Genomic DNA, 18936 nt, shown 5'->3' on the forward strand with positions numbered 1-18936 from the left:
CGACTACTAGAAACAGCAGAGATGAAAATATTCCGACGAATATCAGGGAAAAGCCTGTTGGATAGGGAGAGAAGCGAAAACATAAGAAGAGCATGCAATATAGAAGGCATAAATGGATGGGTGACAAAACGGAAACAGGAGTAGAACGAACGCATTAGTAGAATGGCAGAAGATAGGATAGTACGAATAGCACGAGATAAGTCACCAAATGGACAAAGAAGTATTGGCAGACCAAGAAAAAGATGGTGCGATAATTTAAACAATCTACGAGGCTAATATTGAAGAAGAAACGGGCTTTAAAGCCTAGTTACAAGAAGGAAGAAGAAGAAGAAGAGCAAAATGTAGCGTGAAACGTAGTCAAAAGCCTTCGAGAAGCCGCAAAGAGAAATCGGCCACAACATTACATACAGCGTTCGTAGCAGAACGACCACTTCTGAATCCATATTGTGAGTTGCTAAAGTAATTATTGGATTCAAAATAGGCATAAAATTGTGGTTTGATAACCTTTTCAATCGCTTTCACAAAAGTAGTAACAATGCTTATGGGTCTGTAATTGTTAGTTTTTAAGGAATCACCTTTTTTATACAAGGTAGTACTTTTGAGTATTTTAGTACTTCCAGAAATACTCCAGTTGATGGAATTAAATTATTAAGATGAGTAAAAGGTGTTAAAACTATTTGGTAAGTTTCTTTTAAAATCCTGCTACTTATTTCTTGAATGTCCTTACAATTAGAATTACATATTAAGAGACTTTATTAATTGTGGGACCTCTTCTTCCACAATGGGACGAAAAAAGAACTTGCTCAGAGAAGGATACTATCTGTAATTGAAGAGGACATCGACCATAATAGTGGGAAGAGATATATTCTCTGCAATTGTAAAACACTGATTTATTTCGTCTAGAGGTAAATCAGGTTGTGCGGAACTGGATCTTGTATTGTTTCTTTCGAAATTTACTATTTTCCAGTAGTCTCTAGGTTTATTATAGAAATTAATAATAAAATTACAGTAAGTTGACTTTTTAGCATTTTGTAATTGCCGTAGACATGGCGTAATAAAAGTGTCAAACATTTTAATTCAATTGACTGTCAGAGATATCTTAAAATAAGTATATAGATGCTTATAAACAAAATTTGTTAGTTTTTTGTTGCTAAAACTTTATCGAAAAATCCACCAAATTTTTCATCACTTAAAATATTAGAACTGTAAGTTAAAAAAGAATTAGAAAACCTTAAACAACATACAGATACTAGTATTCAGAACTTAACCAAAGTTCTAGCTGAAACACAAGAATTAAATTAGAAAGATGAAGACGAATTGGCCAATAAAGAGACAACTTATTTACTAACTCCTAAAGAATTAATGAATTAATAATCCAAAAGGAAATTAGGGCTCAAACCTTTCACCTAAAACAATAAGTAATCTCACAGACAACACGAACACTACCGATATACTGACAGAGTTTAACACAAAGAAAATTAATGTCAATGCTAATATAAGAATAAATAATCAAATGAAAGTAAAGGCCGTCACAAAAGTAGTTTGACATACCTATGACTCAAAACAAACACAATCCATTCGACTGGTTCTTAGAAGATTTGTCGTTTCATTTGAAACCAAAAACATGAAAACAGAGCCAACAAGTGATAGTATAAAGTATGGATAGCCTCCTAATAGTGCCAAATATGTAGAAACACAATGTTTAAAGGATTGTCCATAAGAAAGTTCGTCCCATAAGAAAGTCGAGCAAAGGACTTAATGGAGTTTAATACAAGGACGGAGTTTAGTACAAATGTCTCACGTATAAGTACTACGTACAAGTAGTGTATCGCCTGAGGTAAGAAGACGAAGGAGAACAAGAAACATTAAACATTAAAATTGTAGTCGAACGAAATAAGAACAAGAACACTTTCTAAAAGTTTTCGGTAAACAAGGTTTTTGTATATACGCTAGTAAATGACGGTTTTGGAGTGTAATTTTCCTTGTCACGACGGATTTGCTTGAAAATTTGGATTACGGTTCCTCTTACCCTCTACTTCACTTTTGGACTCGAGCCCAGGGACTCTTTAATTGGGGGAGCCACCCCTTTTTGAAAAATATACGTTCAAAATAATCCTGAAATGGATAAATTGATTAATTCTAAGCCACTTTTGTTTTATAGGGTTTTTTCACTAGTCAATACTTTTTAAGTTATTTGCGAGTGAAAATGTATGTTTTTCAAAAAAACACGTTTCCAGACGGTTTTCGACAAAACCATAACTCAATAAGTAAGTATTTTATCAAAAAACTTTTTGTAACAAAAATGTAACTTATAAAAAAACAAATTAAATGGTGTATTTATGAAGTATGTAGAGCCAGTAGAAGCAGATTTGTAGCTTATGAAAAGTAGATTCTTATAATATGTCAAATTCCAAATCGAATATTTTAATGTGAAATAACCATAAAATGAAACACTTTTCGGAAAAAACTCATCAATTATTTTTCAAAGTGTTTAAGAAAAGCTTTACTTCTGTTTTTTAAACAAGTTTCTAGCATCAAATCCAAGCGAGTTATGCTCAAAATAAAGTTCGTTTCTTTTTTTGTTAAAAAATCGTGAAAATTCCCGCCTAATTAGCACTCCAAATAAAATCAATCGTTATTATTTAACAATTTACTTTATTTATGTATCATATATATATGGTCTGTAAGTTTGACCTGATCAAAGTGCTTATTTTTGAAAAAAATTGGTTTTAAAGTGAAAGAAAATTTTTGAAATTTTGAAAATATGCCTTTTATTTCAAAATAACTTAAAAAATATTAGTGATACAAAAAATCTCTTAAAAGGCAAATATACCTTTTTTGTTTATGAACATTTTGGTATTTTTTGTTTTTCTGTAAGACAAAAATTGGTTAAGATATGGCTGTTCAAAGTTTGCATACACTCGTGTTTAGTGACTCGTTTAGTCCTTTCAACTACAACCCGTTAGGAGATATCAATCAGAAACCGTATACTGGAGTACTTTAAGATACACATAATATGCTATTAAGGCACATACATACTTTCATCCATCCTTACAAACTAATAAGGAATGTTTTTAAGTTGAAATAAACTAAATTCATAATATTTTGATTAAAAAAATTATTGTATTTATAGTTTCAATGAAAAAAGAAAAAAACAATACTACAACCATTCAAATTTATTCGCAGGCTGTATTTTTTATAAGGGTATAAGTGGTAAAAAATTTAAAAAATAAAGAAACCTAAATTTAATGTCATTATAGTAATGTATATTATAGTAATGTATGTATATATAATTTAATGTATAATTAAATAATTCCAAATTGTTTGAATTTACAATTATACGATTTTTTTTCTGATGGGAGCAGTTTTCACCATTAAAAAATAAGTCCACATAAGTCCAAAAGTGAAGTTCAGGGTAAGTAGAACCTACATCCAAATTTTTATGCAATTCGGTGGTGACACCAGTTATTTACTGGCGTAATAAGTTATTTTAGAATGAAATATTGTAAATGTACAATAATTAGCTACTATATAAAATAATTCTGAATCCAATTTGAATATGACTTATAGTTATGGAAGTCTCATGCATATTAATACAATAACCTGCAATCTGTAATAAAGTTCTGAGATGTGTACAACATAAGTTTTAAGTCAGACTCTTTTTCATATCGGCTCTATCTATATTTTTTTCTATATAAATACACTTCAGGTCATTGAAGCCCCAGCAATGTAAAAACTTTACTGAATGGAAAAACTGACATTTTTCGATCAATCAAAAATTAATGTTTTGTTTCGTATATTCGACAAAATTTTGAGTATTCTGATTTCCATAATCAACAACAATGTATCTGTCAAACAGATAGAGAACGTGGACGTTTCGACTCGCTATAATAGATTGTAATAACTATGACACGAGAGAAGAGGGACTATGTTTGAAAATGACTTTCCGGTTGGGATTTCTGATGTGTCCGGTTTTCGGTCATGAATTGTTACTAGAGGGCATATTCGAAATATCGACAAGGTGTGAATTTGATGATTAATTAAAATTTACACCTCTACCCATAGTTACAGTAATTTTGAAATATAATGAAATGAAATATAATATTATAAACTCTTTTATATCATATTCCCTTTAGTTTCAATATTTTACTCATGAATATCCATAAAGAAGAGATTATTAACGAAAAAGATTATACTGGAACTTAATATCAACTGGTGATAGAGTAAACATAGATAAACGAGCATGCTGTATTAATTTCGTATTTCTTATCAAAGGAATGCAGGGAACGAGATTCTTCAAAAAGCAAATTTTCAAGAAACCCTTGTAGATTCTTGTTATTGATTTCTATTAGTAAATAAGTTACAATTCATTAATTCATTCATTCGGTCATTCTTTCATTTAAAAACAAATTGGTGATTTGCTCAATTAATTATGTAACCGAGCTGTAACAACCTCAGACTGTTTTCAAGACCTTTGGCTATTCAGATGTGTAGGCACAATAAATTTCGGGGGTCAAATTAAAAAAATATTTGAGTAACAAGGCAATTAGACAACTAACTAAATATAATATGTTATGTTCACTAGTACGGGATATTTAAATTACGTTTCATAAAGCGACATTTAATAATATAAGGCTGTCTAGCCACTTCCTTTCTGTTTAAATTTTTCTCTATTTATCGATGTGTTTATTAGTACTTCTTTATTTTTGGATCAGTGGTCAAAGTAGGTTATTGAGAAAAGATTAGCCCAAAATATTACAACTCATATAGTCTTTATAGATCTGACAAAAGCATACGATATAAACTACTTTCAATGCTCTAGATAGCAATGGAAAACAAGAAATAAACAAGAAAAAATTAAAACCAGTACAACAGTACAACAGTATATCTGAATAACGCGCTTTCTGTGTGAAGAAGGAAGGGCTGCAATATCGGTATCCTAATCAAAGACGAGAAATTGTACACGATACACTTCGCTGACGACCAAGCCATTCTAGCTAAAGACGAGAGTGCTATAGACTATATGCTTAGACAACTGGAAGAGGAACTGCAGGAAAAAACCAGAGATTCTAAAAATTGAAATTGGAACTATCAAATCAACTGAAACCTTCAAATACTTGGCAGTCCAAATAACATACAAATCAGGAACTAACGAGGAAATACATTCAAGGATTGGCCAAGCAAGAATCGCAAGTTATATTGTGGAGTAATAAAATACCCAGAGAAAATATTACTTTTAAGGGAAATTTAAATCAAAAATTAAGTCCATGGAAAAGAACTAGTTGCCCACTAGAAGAAAACGATGTAGATCCAGATGGTTCTGAAGATAAAATAAAGATGTAATGACCGCGCCAGAGATTTAAAAACTGAAGATTGCTTCTTGCTTCGACAGAAAACGCTGGAAATTAGAATGCGAGAAATTGCGCCAGCTGTAGAACACTCGTCAATTATATATTATATATCTAATAAATTCATATAAATAGGCTCCTACTAATTTCTGCATTGTAAACAAAAAAAATTGCAAAATAATTATGGAGAAAAGAAGATCCCAAAATAAATAAATAGTATTAAAAATTTTTGTTAAATGTGGTACTAGCAAGTATTTTAATTTATTACGTACAATATGTATGTATAATAATTATAACATTTCAATATTTCTCTGAACTCATTCCTACAAAGATTGTACAAGATCTATTCAAAAATATGACTTTACAAAATAATTCTAGTTGTACTTGTACCTCAACAAAGTGACCTAAACGACCAGCATGAGAATTTCCTAAGAATTGTGTTTCTTACTTTGAAAATAAGTCAAAGTCTAACCCTGTGAAAGAGGTATCCAAACTATTGACACCTTGGTGGAGTTGGTGTGAAGAATTCGACCTCCAGCTTTGTTGTGGAGGTTGTAACCTATGTTATTCGCCAGTAGCTGTCACCGTCGTCCAATTCCACGGACTCGTATAACCTTTTTGGCTGAAAAAGAAGAAAAAAGTGTTAGTTTGTTGACAGACAGGGATAAATCAAACAAAATTCATGATCTTGTAATGGACTCAAATTTTTTATTCGGTTATATAATTTGAATTTATACTTATTTATAATAACTCTCTAATTTATATTTATTTCATCATTCTAATATCAATACTAATATTATTTCATTTTGTCTTGATATATATATACATATATATATATATATATATATATATATATATATATATATATATATATATATATATATATATATATATATATATATATATATGATGTAGTTCACTAGGGTACGGGTAGGGTACTAAGACGTTTCATATATGAATCCATACAGATATTATCAGTTTATCTTACAAAGATATGCAGCTATAAAAAGATGGATAAAAAGTTGGCGAATAACGTATGTTTTGTTCTGTTCAGTGACAAAAAACATTAATAGGCCAGTAATAACATTGTGTAGAAAATTGTGATAGTAGAATCAATCTTAGGACCAGATTGCTTTATTTCAAATCATTGGAAATATTGGATAAAATTTGGATTACATGGAGTTATTACACATAAGTACCATGCAACAACCATCGATAAATACAACCTCGTCTAGCGAATTACAAGCAATAACAACTGCGCAGCAAACATTATACTGCCTCAAGAGACAGAGTCGACTGACAATCAACACAAACAACCAGGTAACTCTTTTGTTTCTAATCATGCTTCTTCTTCTTTTTATCAAACTTCACAAACATATAACATTAATCCACAAGATAGCCACGAAAATCAAGAGAAAGAATGGGAAACTATTCAATCCCGCAAAAAAGCAAGAAATGACAGCCCTAAAGATAATAAACAACTAAAACAAACAGTAATAAGCGACTACTGGCTCAAAGCACCAATAACCACGTCTAATAGATTTGCTTGCTTAGATGAAGTAGGTACCTGATGAGACCAACCAAACCGGATCTGGTGAAGGATACTCCATCAAATGTCTTTATAATGACCAAGTAAAAATTCAGCCGACAATCTCTGAACATTACCGAAACATAAACAAAGCACTCGATGAGAAAAAAACCCACCATTATGCCTACCAAAGGAAGAAAGCACATTTCGAGTGGTGCTTCGTAATATGCATCAAACAGCAGATAAAGATGCTTTAAAACATGAGTTAGGGAAAATGGGACACAAAGTAACCAATGTAGCTAATATATATATATATATATATATATATATATATATATATATATATATAAAATATATAGATTAAGAATGGTTCCAAAACCACGCTTCCACTTTTTTATGTAGAACTGAAAACTAAATCAATAATAAAGACACATATCAAATAAGAGTACCGCAAAACATGATTTTATCCTTTGAACCACCACATCCCAAGAGTCAGGTACCCCAATGTACCAATTGTCAACGCTACGGACACACAAAAAATTCTACCACCTGCCTGCAAGATGCGTAAAGTGTACAAGCAATCACCATACTTTAAATTGTCCACGCAAGGAACGCAGCAATAGCGTACAGTGTGTACTTTGTATGGGAAACCATCCGGCCAACTATAAGGGCTTCAACGTATACAAACAAATACAAAAATAAAAATTCCCCCTACTTAGGTAGAAACCAGAGGCCCATAGAACAGGCACCAAGGAAACTAGCAATCAAACAGTAATCTCTGGTGTTTCTTACGCTCGAAAAACTTCAGGAAATAGTCAAACGACTGAAAACACAAACCAACAAAGTGATGTCGGCTCAATCCATTTAACTACAATTGCCACCCTTGAAAACCTGATGGCAAAACTAATGGAGAGAATGGACACTATGTTTAATCTCCATACCGCTATTATTTTCAAAATGCACTAATGCAAAAGAGACTTAAAATAGCCGTCTGGAACTTAAATGTGATCAACTAGCACCGGTATTGAAGACTGGCTAGGCAACCTTACCTGATCTGCAGTCTACTGTCCTCCTGGCCAATCCATCAACGAAAACAACTTTAATACCTACTTTAGTTCTCTTGGAGACAAACTCATAGCAGGCGGAGACTTTAACTGAAAACATCACCACCGGGGCTCTAGGGTAATCACAACAAGGGATAGACAATTTCTGAAATCAATATTGGGAAACAACCTACAATGTATATCTACAGAAGAACCACCTTATTGGCCTACAGATCCAAATAAAACACCCGCTCTCTTAGATTTTTGTGTGAATAAAGGTATATATCTTATCTACTGCGCAATAGAATCATGTTGGGCCGTAATTAAACTAGACTCCAAAGTCATACTTAAAAGTAAGCCTCCAGTCCTAACCAATAACCAAACAAACTGGAACATATTTCAAAGTGCACTTACAGAACAAATATCAATGTACTTGCCACTCAAAACAGAAATACAAATTGGAAATGCTGTATAATATCTTACTACTTCCATACAAAAGGCGGGATAAAGTGCTACGCCTAAACAGACAATATAGAAGGAAAGCATAAAGAGAAAAAAAACTAAGGAATAAGTTGCAAAACATACACGCACCTATTGACAAAACAAACCTAAGCAGAATTACCAGAAGACTTAAAAATCTATTAAAAGAAGAAAAAATAAGGGAGGAAAGAGCGAACGACTTTCTTGCCATTCCAGCTACATCAGCCTGCATAGAACGCTATTTTTCGGCAGCTTCTTTGACAGTTAAACGAAACCGATTAAATGACCAGTCTATTAGAACATTAATGTGTTTAAATTCGTAGCTTCAACAAAAATCCCTAACATAGATCTCAGAAGAATCGTAGAAACAGGTGACTATTTGATTTCACTTAATTTGTAATAAAAATAAATTATATTTCAAACTCTTTCAAAATAGTTTGACAAACAGTTTGAATTTTCAAGACCGTAACCATTGACCAGTTTGGTTTGACTTGAATTATTTGTCAGACGGCTTGACTTGAATTTGACTTAATTTTACGTCAAACTTAAGTCAATTTTAAACATTTAAGTTAAATTTGTGCAACTCTAGTCAGAAAACTGCACAGCACGACGTATTTTATTGACAAATCCCAAGGGAACCCAGTATAACTTTCGGAAAGATCTTTCAGAAGCGGAAAATTATCACAAAACTGTATTTTCTTATTACGATGATAATTATTGTCTTGAAAAGCTGGACATAACTAAGATTAATTCCTTTTTTTTTCAATATTTATTAAAGTAAATGCTTTTAATTAAAATGAGTAAAAACTTCCGGGCATATTTTATGGTATTTGTCTTAATAAATAAATTACTCTCGTGCAACAATTATTCCAAAGAATGCCAGCACTCATTAAAACAATCTTGTATCTAATTAATATGTATCACGTTAACATGTCAATTGCATGTTTCTACATAATTATATTTATTTGAATTTACATATTCTCTATTTGCATAATATACTTTGTAACACAATTTTGTTATAAATAAATTATTTATTGGCTACACAGTAATTAATAAACACAAGGGGACACAGGATATGTGTTATAGGTTATAGTCGATAACATCGATATTTCACTCGTCGAAACTGTATCTTTTAAAAGGTAAGCGCATTTAATTGCAAATTACTTATTAAAAGTGACTAATTTTATTATTTAATCAGAATATTGATACAAATTGGCCGATAATAGCATAGGAAAAAAATACACCATCCCTCAGCTAATTATTCAAGGGAAGATTGAGGGCAAGCGAGGATTAGGTCGCAAACAAACATCGTGATTATGTAATATAAAGAACTGAAGAGGCATAAATAACACTGGCGAGCTTTTACACATAGGGGGATAAAGGGGTAGAATGAGAAAACATGGAGTTTATTCTAGTTTACTCCAATTAGCATCTTCTACTTAAATCCGACTCTCAAGTTCACGCTGGTGTCCCCTGTAAACCAAGCAACACAACTGGAGATCCGGTATCCAACCTGGGTGAAAAGTTGGGTCAGGAGCTGACGAGAGCTGGTGAAATGGTCCTTCGAAAAGGGGGTTTGGTGTTGGATTAATTACCCAACTCTGTAAAAAACCTTTTGTTATGAGAGCTACAAAGAAAGAAACCAGACTGTCTAACTTACGAAGAACTCGCAAACGAACTAAGGATAATATTTTAAAAATTTGCACGTGAAACGTAAGAAGCCTTTATCAGCCTGGAGCCACGGCTCTGCTCATACAAGAAATGAATAAAGTCAAACCAGATATCATTGCTTTACAGGAAATGAGGTGACTAGCTCAGGCATCCTGGAAAAAAATAACTGCAATATTTACTACAGTGGACATTCTATCTGACACAAATTTTGTACCAGATTTATTGTAAGCAGCAAGGTCAAACATTTTGCAATTGATTTCAAAGCTATTGATCATAGGATATGTCGAATAAGACTTAAAGCAATTAGCATCCACGCTCCAATGTTTTAGAGGCACTAGACCGAGAGTACGATGAGTGACCAAAAAATGACATCAAAATAATAGCAGGAGACTTTAATGCCAAAGTCGGAAGAGAGAATATATTTTCACCCACCATCGGAAAAGAGAGCCTACACGTAGACTCTAATGATAACGGTCTTAGAATCATAAACTTTGCGATGACTAAGAACATGATAATAGCTGGGACACGATTTCCTCATAAAGATATACATAAGGGAACTTGGAAATCTCCTGATAATGAAACGATTTACCAAAGAGATCATATCATCAATGCAAGATACTGCTCTAACTTATTGGAAGTTAGTTCTTTTAGAGGAGCAAACATAGATAGTGATCACTATTTGGTTAAAGCACGATTTAAAGAGAGAATATCCAATTTAAAAAAGGAGATCGGGAGAAACTAAAAGATCCTGACATTGCAAATGTACATAGACAGCATATCAAAATGAATGTATATCAAATAAGGACAGAAAACTTAGAAGAAGAAGAAGTCAGAAAATAGAAATCATTGGTTTGATCATAAGTGCGAAATTGCCACAAATAGAAAGAACGCAGGTTGTACATGCAGAAAAAAATAAGAGTGTAGACGTCTTAGAAGAGAGGAAAAACGTATCCATCAACGTACGAAGAGGGAATACGAACAGATCACTCTCAATGAGATACAAAGTTTATTCGATAAAAATAAAACGAGGAAATACTACAAATCCTTAAATAATAACCGTCGAAAATTTAAACCACGATTACAAATTTGTAAAGACACTAACGGTGAAAAAATAAGATAATAAACTAGACGTGATAAAAACTCAGTTCTTAACAGATGGGTACAACATTTCAGCGAACATCTTAATATAAACGATATTGAAGGAGGTTATAACATAGACAATCAACAAAATCTACAACGTCAACTACACAGTGAAGACCCAACAAGAGAAGAAGTATCAAATGCCATCCTAATACTCAATAAAGCCCCAGGAATCGATGAAATCTGTTCGAAAATGTATAAAAAAAAGTGGTGATCAACTTTTGCAGAAATTCATAAACTAATAATACTTATATGACAGAATGAATTGGTATCAGAAGTGGCTAAAGGAAATAATATGTCCGTTGCATAAAAAGGGTGATCAACTGGAGTGTAAGAACTATAGAGGCATTACTTTGTTAGCATCTGTGTATAAAATCTTCGGCAAAGTATTGTTCAGGAGACATAAACATTTTACAAAGGATATTACTGGAAAGTCAACTACACATCAAATTAAAGCGCATAGGCAGATTCTAGAAAAATCACTAGAATATAACATAGATGCACACCATCCCTTTGTCGACTTCAAACCAGCCTATGACAGTGTAAAAAACAGCATTATATAATCCAATGATAGACTTTGGGATTCCACGTAAGTTAGTTAAGTTGACTAAACTAACAATGCAAAGCGTAAACTCATGCATTAGAATTGAAGGAGAAAACTTAACATTCTTTGACATTAATAATGGTCTAGACAGGAGGACGCGCTGGCGTGTCTCCTCTTTAATGTTGCCTTGAAAAAGGCAATCAGACAATTAAATATTAGAATGAATGGAACTATTTTTAATGGATCGACGCAAATTTTCGCATTCACTGACGATATAGTTATAGTGGGCAGAAGTAAGAGAGACCTGGTGCAGTGTTTTACAAGGTTTGCGGACGCGACAAGTGAATTATGACTTGTGGTAAACGAGGAAAAAAGCAAAAATATATTGGTTTCTAAAAACCCCCGAAATATTCAACAGAGAATTCAAATTAACAACTATACCTTTGAGCAAGTCAAAGAATTCACATATCTTGTGACGCGTGGCAATAGCAAATAAAACTGTTCACAGTCTCCAGAAACATTTAAAAAATAAAAATATAAAACGTGCAGTAGAACATAGTTTTTACTTCGAAAAAGTCTGTTAAAAATCGGCCGTAGTAAAGCCACTTAACTTATTGTACATCTTTCATTCCTTTATGATACCAATTGTAGAATTGTGCAACCTTCACCAGCTTGTACGTTACTTGATGTAAATGTCCCCAAAAAAATTATAATTGGTGGGGATTTTAATGCCAAGTAGGGATGGCGGTTTTGGACAAAACACCGGTTTTCGGTTATACCGGTTTTTTTGCTTACGGTTTAACCTGGCGGTTATAACCGGCCAAAAAACCGGTTTTTGCAAAAACCGGTTTTCGGTTTTTTTAATCAAATAGGTTATAAGTTTGCACTTTCAGTTTGCTTCTGTATTTATAAAATAAAATTAAATTTGAATTATGGTTTTGTTTGGAATAATTACTTGAGAATAATAATTATGATTGGGATCCAAAATAATACCTAACCTAATCCTAATTACCGTAAAATCCTAATAACCGGTTTTTACTTTAAAAATAAAAAACCGGTTATAACCGGGACAAAACAAACAACCAATAAAACCGGTTATTGCGAAGTAAAAAAACCGGTCTTCGGTTAAAACCGGTAGGTTTTTCCCATCCCTAATGCCAAGAACACCTTGGTTTTAGGATAATGACAACCAAGGGAAAAGAACTCTTGCAGGCAGTTAAGTAATTAAAATGCTAAACACTTTCAACAGGTAAACCGACATATTGGTCTACTGATCCTCACAAAATTTCATACCTGATTAATTTCTTTATAACTAAAAACATTTCTGATAATTATTTACACGTTGAAGAAGTATGAGACATGAACTCCGACCATTCTTTCATCCTTCTAACAGTGAGTGATACTGTTATTTAAAATTAGCTACCTCCTAAACTATCTAATAGATTAACAGATTGACGGAGATTTCAGATTCACTTAGGAAAAACAATCAATTTGTTTCATATGTGCTCCAAAACCAAAAACAGAGGAATCTATAGAGCGGTCTTTCACATTGGTCATAATAGGGGGCAATCCTTTTCTTTGGGACTGAATCGCACCCACAACTGTTAGCCTGTGTTCTCTTTTCAGTTGGATAACAAAGTTGCAAGTAACAAACCAGCGATACATCGTAATATTTCTTCCTGTTCCATAGAGAGGATCACACATCCTTGTAGTAACTACTGCACATGAAATATCTACGTTATATGGTCCAGCAGGTTGTTGATCAGCATATAGTTCCATATTATTAGTGTAAAATGTTTTTGCGTCGACAGTGGCAAATACTTTGATGCCATATTTTTTAGGTTTGCTTGGAATGTACATGCAGAAACTACACCTTCCACGAAAATCAAAAAGCATCTCATGGAGAGTTACATAGTCAGCAACGGTATAACAAGATTGACTGTTTTTTACAAATGTTTCAAAAATCTCTCTTATCGGAGCTAGTTTATCGATTTTAAGTCTTTCGTCTCTGGTTTGTTTATTATCAAAACGTATTACTTTTAACAAAAATCTAAATCGTCTTTTTACCATGATTGCTACAAATATTTCTGATACCATGCCATCGTCTGCCCAAAATTCTTCTAAATTTTTTCGAGAGCCGTGATCCAAACCTGCTAAATACAACAAACCAATAAAAGCTCTCGTTTCCGGAACAGACGTAAGTTTGACGTCGTTTTGATTTTTGTATCTTCCAGATATCTCTCTAATATAAATATTGGTACTACATGTTCAATAATATTTTGCATTAGAAGATCCCACCATTCAATGGGACTCATTGCGTTTTTTGCTTCTCGGATAGTTCCTGGTAAGTGAGAAACTACATTCTCCCGTCCTGTGCGAATATTTGTAGGTTTTGCAATTTCTTCCATTTAGTTCCATCCTTCGCATAATAATATAATCTCCGGTCAGATTGTTCTTCATTAATTGTTTGTTCTTCAATCGTTGGTGTTGCTTTCGGAATATTCTCTTGCTCAGATTCTGTGTCATGATCGCTAAACTCTTCTCTATCATCGTCGGCAATAGAACTATCGGAATCATTTTCTGCATCCGAAGTTACTCCTTCATATAGAATAGTTAGATGTTGAATTTTTCTTTCATAATGATTCATCACTGAAATAATTGTTCTAAGTTTCAATCTCAAAAATTAATAAAAGACCTACTTACTAACATTAAAATCAGGATACGCAATACCATCTGTATAATATTTACATAATTTTCTACGATTTACTCATCAATTTAGATACCCGAAACTAGAGAGAAAGTAAAATAAATAAATAAAGTTCCTGTATATGAAAAAACTTACATATACGAACGACGGTGGTCTATCAGGATAAAGTAGTTTTTTTTTTTGAAAAAAATAAAACGATTTTTTTTGTAACATATAATGTAAAATGTAAAAACATCATACAAGACGCGGCCAAAGAGACCCTGGGTCTACGAAAAAAGCTCAAATCAACTGAAGGACAGTGGTTCGATGAAGAGTGTCGTAACATAACAGAGCGGAAAAATAATGCATATCAACGACTACAACACGAAAGGCACAGGAGGAATATAGAATGCTAAGGAGGGAAGAGAAGAAAATACATCGCAGAAAGAAAAGAGAACATATAGAAAAAGAACTCGAAGAAATGGAAGAACTAAATAAACCATCAGAAAACAGAAAATTCTACCAAAAACTTAACAAAAGTAGAAAAGAATTTAAACCAAGAACAATGACGTGCAGAGACAAAGAAGGAGATATAGTAACTCAACAGAGTGAAATACTACGAAGTTGGACAGAATTCTTCAAAGAAAAGTTTGAAAAAAACGAAGATTCAATATATGATGGAATTATACTGGATCAAACAGATATCAGAGAAACAATCCCCCCTTCAGTAGCTGAAATGCAAGAAACAGTTACCAGACTGAAAAACAACAAATCACCTGGATTAGACAATAACATTACTTTAATAAAGGAAGGCGGATACTCCCTATTGAATGCGATACACGAACTAATAGTGAACATATGTAATAATAAACAACTCCCACAAGACTGGAATACCAGAGTAATTATCCGACTACATAAAAAGGGAGATCAGCTTTAATGTAAAAACTACCGGGCAATAACGCTACTAACTGTGGCATATAAAATACTGTCAAATATTGTGTATGACCGATTGAGACCATATGCGGAACAAATAGTTGGGGGAGATTAATGTGGTTTCTGCAGGTAGAAGTCCACAATAGATCAGATCTTCGCCTTGATGATGTTGATATCATAGCTAGCAGCGAAATAGAGATGATAGAAGCATTTAATGCAATAGAAAGAGCGGCACAAAACATTGGCCTAAACATTAACGAAATAAAAACTAAATACATGAAGGCCAGCAAATCGACAGGCCAAAGAAACCTACAGAATCTGACAATAGGGGACTATAACATCGAAAGCGTAAAAAATTTTACATATCTAGGTTCACTAGTTACCGCAGATAACAATGTCAGTAAAGAAGTTAAGAGAAGAATACATATCGCTAATAAAACATATAATGGACTAATTAAACATCTAAGATCTAACATCACAAGAAAAACCAAATGCAAAATATACAAGTCCCTGATAAAACCGGTCCTTGTATATGGATCAGAGACATGGACACTGTCGAAAAGCGATGAGAACCTATTAGGTACGTTTGAACGAAAAATACTTAGATATAATTTTGAACTATACACAGCATACAATGAACCCGAGGTCATAACATCCATAAAGGTCGGACTTCTGCGCTGGATGGGCCATGTTGAACAGATGTTGGAGACTGAAACACCAAAACATATAATGAGGCAAACATCAGTAGGGAGAAGGTCAAAGGGAAGACCCAAACTTAGATACATGGAACAAGTGAAACAAGATCTGAAAACACTTAAGATTACCAATTGGAAAAACAAAGCAAGGAACAGAACAGAATGGCGGAAAATCCTAGAACAAGTCAGGATCCAGAAAAGGTTGTCGAGCTACTGATGATGATGATGATAATGTAAAGTGTAGGTGTTCATTTTTATTAAAAGTACTGAAAATCCCGACAATGTAGATTATTTATTTTTATGAAAATAACGTTTTACGTCGTAGGCTTGGCCTAACAGACACCGTCGTCGAACGGAGTGATAAATAACGACTATGTGTCACATGAAAAAAATTTGAATAATTTTAAAATATAAAATAAAAGATAATAACAATTAACAAGTAATGAATAAAATATATAAGGTTTGTTGTTGTTTGTTTGGGTTTATATGAAAACGCAGGCTTATTCCATAATTGTCATATTTCATGATTCAAAACATTCGAAAATTTAACTAACATTCAAAAATATAACACATACCATCTATATCTATTGCTTTTTTTATTATCTTAACGGACATATTTTCTTGTCATTTATGTGATTCTAATTTTAGCATTCAATATTGTATAAAAGACATAAAGCAAAACAGAAATAAAGATATAATTGAAAATTGGAAATTACGGAAATATCTGAAATATATTGCAATATTTGATTAATCCCAGACCAATAAACCCAGGAATCTTACATAAAGTTTCACCCTCAGGAAATAACAAATACTATATATACATTTTAATGACAAATATATTGCACATTCTATTTTCGGCGCGTATTTTATTTCTTTAAAACTATTGTGATTTATATTGCTCAATATTATTAACTTAGAATGTGTTACGCATTTTGCAATTTATTACAAAAACAATAATATTTAGATATTGACGTTTTAAATGAATAAGCGACGATGATAAAAAATAATACATTTGCATCAGCAACAATGCAATTCAATATTTTTACTTTACGTCAAATTCGCATTTTCGCTGGTTTTTCTACCATCTACATGTGATCTACATATAAAAAAATGGGCTAAAATGGTTTGTTTAGGTAAAAAGTGATATAGTCGGTTCGCTATATTTACGCGGGTTTCGGATTAAAAATTTTATTGTAAGTACCCAGTTTTAATTACCTGCTCTTTGGGGAAATATCAACTGGTCAAATGAAATGAAAAATAATCCATAACTTTTTTTAATTAAATAATAACGGAAAATCTTTTATATAAATGACAGTATAATAAGGAGAATTACTTCATTAATGGAGTCTAATGTGGCTAATATAAACCTAATAATAATTTTATATTACACTTCACACAAAAAATATGGTCTATGTATATTTGTTCCATGGAGAGAATTTCTAATGAAAAATAAAAAAATTTAACTTGCCAACAAAAATGAAAATCAGTCATTATCATCAAAAATATCATAATCGTCATCATCATCACTGTCATCACCATTAATTGTTATTATGATTGGACTTATTTCGTTTATTTTATTTTCACGAGTCCACCAATCTTCTATTAGTTTCTCGCACTTGAATATACAGTTGCACCACACTTCTGGAGTTACAATTGAAAGTGCCTTTCGCCAAGTTTCCCGAACTGCGTCGTCGCTATAACCGTTAGGCCCAATATGGTTGTCATAATATTGTTTTGCTATTCCCCATATATATTCGATGGGATTAAACTGGCAATGCTACGGTGGCAGACGTAAAACTTGATGACCGTAACTTTCAATAATCTGATCCACAACAAAGGTTTTTGGTTTTGCGTGGATATTTGCCAAGCGTAATAATTCTGATTTTAAAATATGTTGTGTAGATGGTATATGTTCCTTTGTCAACCATTCTTTAATTTTATTAACAGTCCAAGAATTCGTTAGACTTTTGTTTAATACTTCAGAATGGTAAGGTGCATTGTCTAAAATAATTACGCTGGGCTCACTTAAACCTGGGAGAAGTTTTTCATGTAACCATTTTACAAACATTTGTGTGTTCATATTATCGTGATAGTCACTTGATTTTGATTTAGATGAAAATATTAAATCAGCACCTTCTATAAAACCCGATTTCCCTCCTGCATGTAAAATTATGTGTCGCTTCCCTTCTCCATCAGTATGTTTGATAGACTTTACGTTATCATCTTGCCATATTCTCTTGGTTGCACCCCTAGAAAATATCCATGTTTCGTCTAAATATATAAAATTTGCCCTTTCTTCTTTTAATTTAGAATATTTTCTTAGAAAGTTAATTCTTTTATGCACAACAGAACTTCTTTCACAAAGGGATTTTCTGTTATCCTCCTTTTGAAATTTGAAACCCAAATTATGTATCACTTGCCATAGACTTGTTCTGCCAATTTCGTCAAATTTTCTATCTTTTAATTCCGAGAGAATTGTATTTAAGGTCACATGTTCCTTGTTGGCTCTAATTCGATAAATGGTATCACGAATTTCAAATTTTTTTCCATCTGGAATATCTTTCGTTTTCAATGATAGGCGAGTTTTTCGGTGATCTTCTTTCGGCCGTTCATTATTGCGATTTTGTAATACTCCTCTTAGTTTGGTTTCACTAATTCCTAGAGCATCACATACGCGTTGTTGAACAGACATTACCGATTTTAAAGGAGCGCCATTTTCTTTTTCATCCGTAAAATACTTATGTACACTACAAATTAGACTATCTACATCTAACACACGTCTAGGCATTTTTAAATATTTCCACCAAACATACAATATCAACACTGGCAAAGAATCAACTCAACTGCAATATTGTAACAAATTTATAC

The 18936-nt window shown here is 32.6% G+C and overlaps 1 protein-coding gene across 1 annotated transcript in view; it reads right to left on the bottom strand.

Moving 5' to 3' along the window:
- Positions 1–5695: 5695 nt before the first annotated feature.
- Positions 5696–18936, bottom strand: part of LOC140449102 (uncharacterized) — a 50281-nt gene continuing 37040 nt past the window's right edge. The window contains exon 2 of the mRNA XM_072542245.1: positions 5696–5970. Within this exon, the coding sequence (XP_072398346.1) occupies positions 5913–5970 (58 nt within the window). The 3' untranslated portion in view covers positions 5696–5912. The remainder of the gene's footprint in view (positions 5971–18936) is intronic.

This window comes from Diabrotica undecimpunctata, chromosome 8, assembly GCF_040954645.1.
Source record: "Diabrotica undecimpunctata isolate CICGRU chromosome 8, icDiaUnde3, whole genome shotgun sequence".
Classification (NCBI taxonomy): Eukaryota; Metazoa; Arthropoda; class Insecta; order Coleoptera; family Chrysomelidae; genus Diabrotica; species Diabrotica undecimpunctata.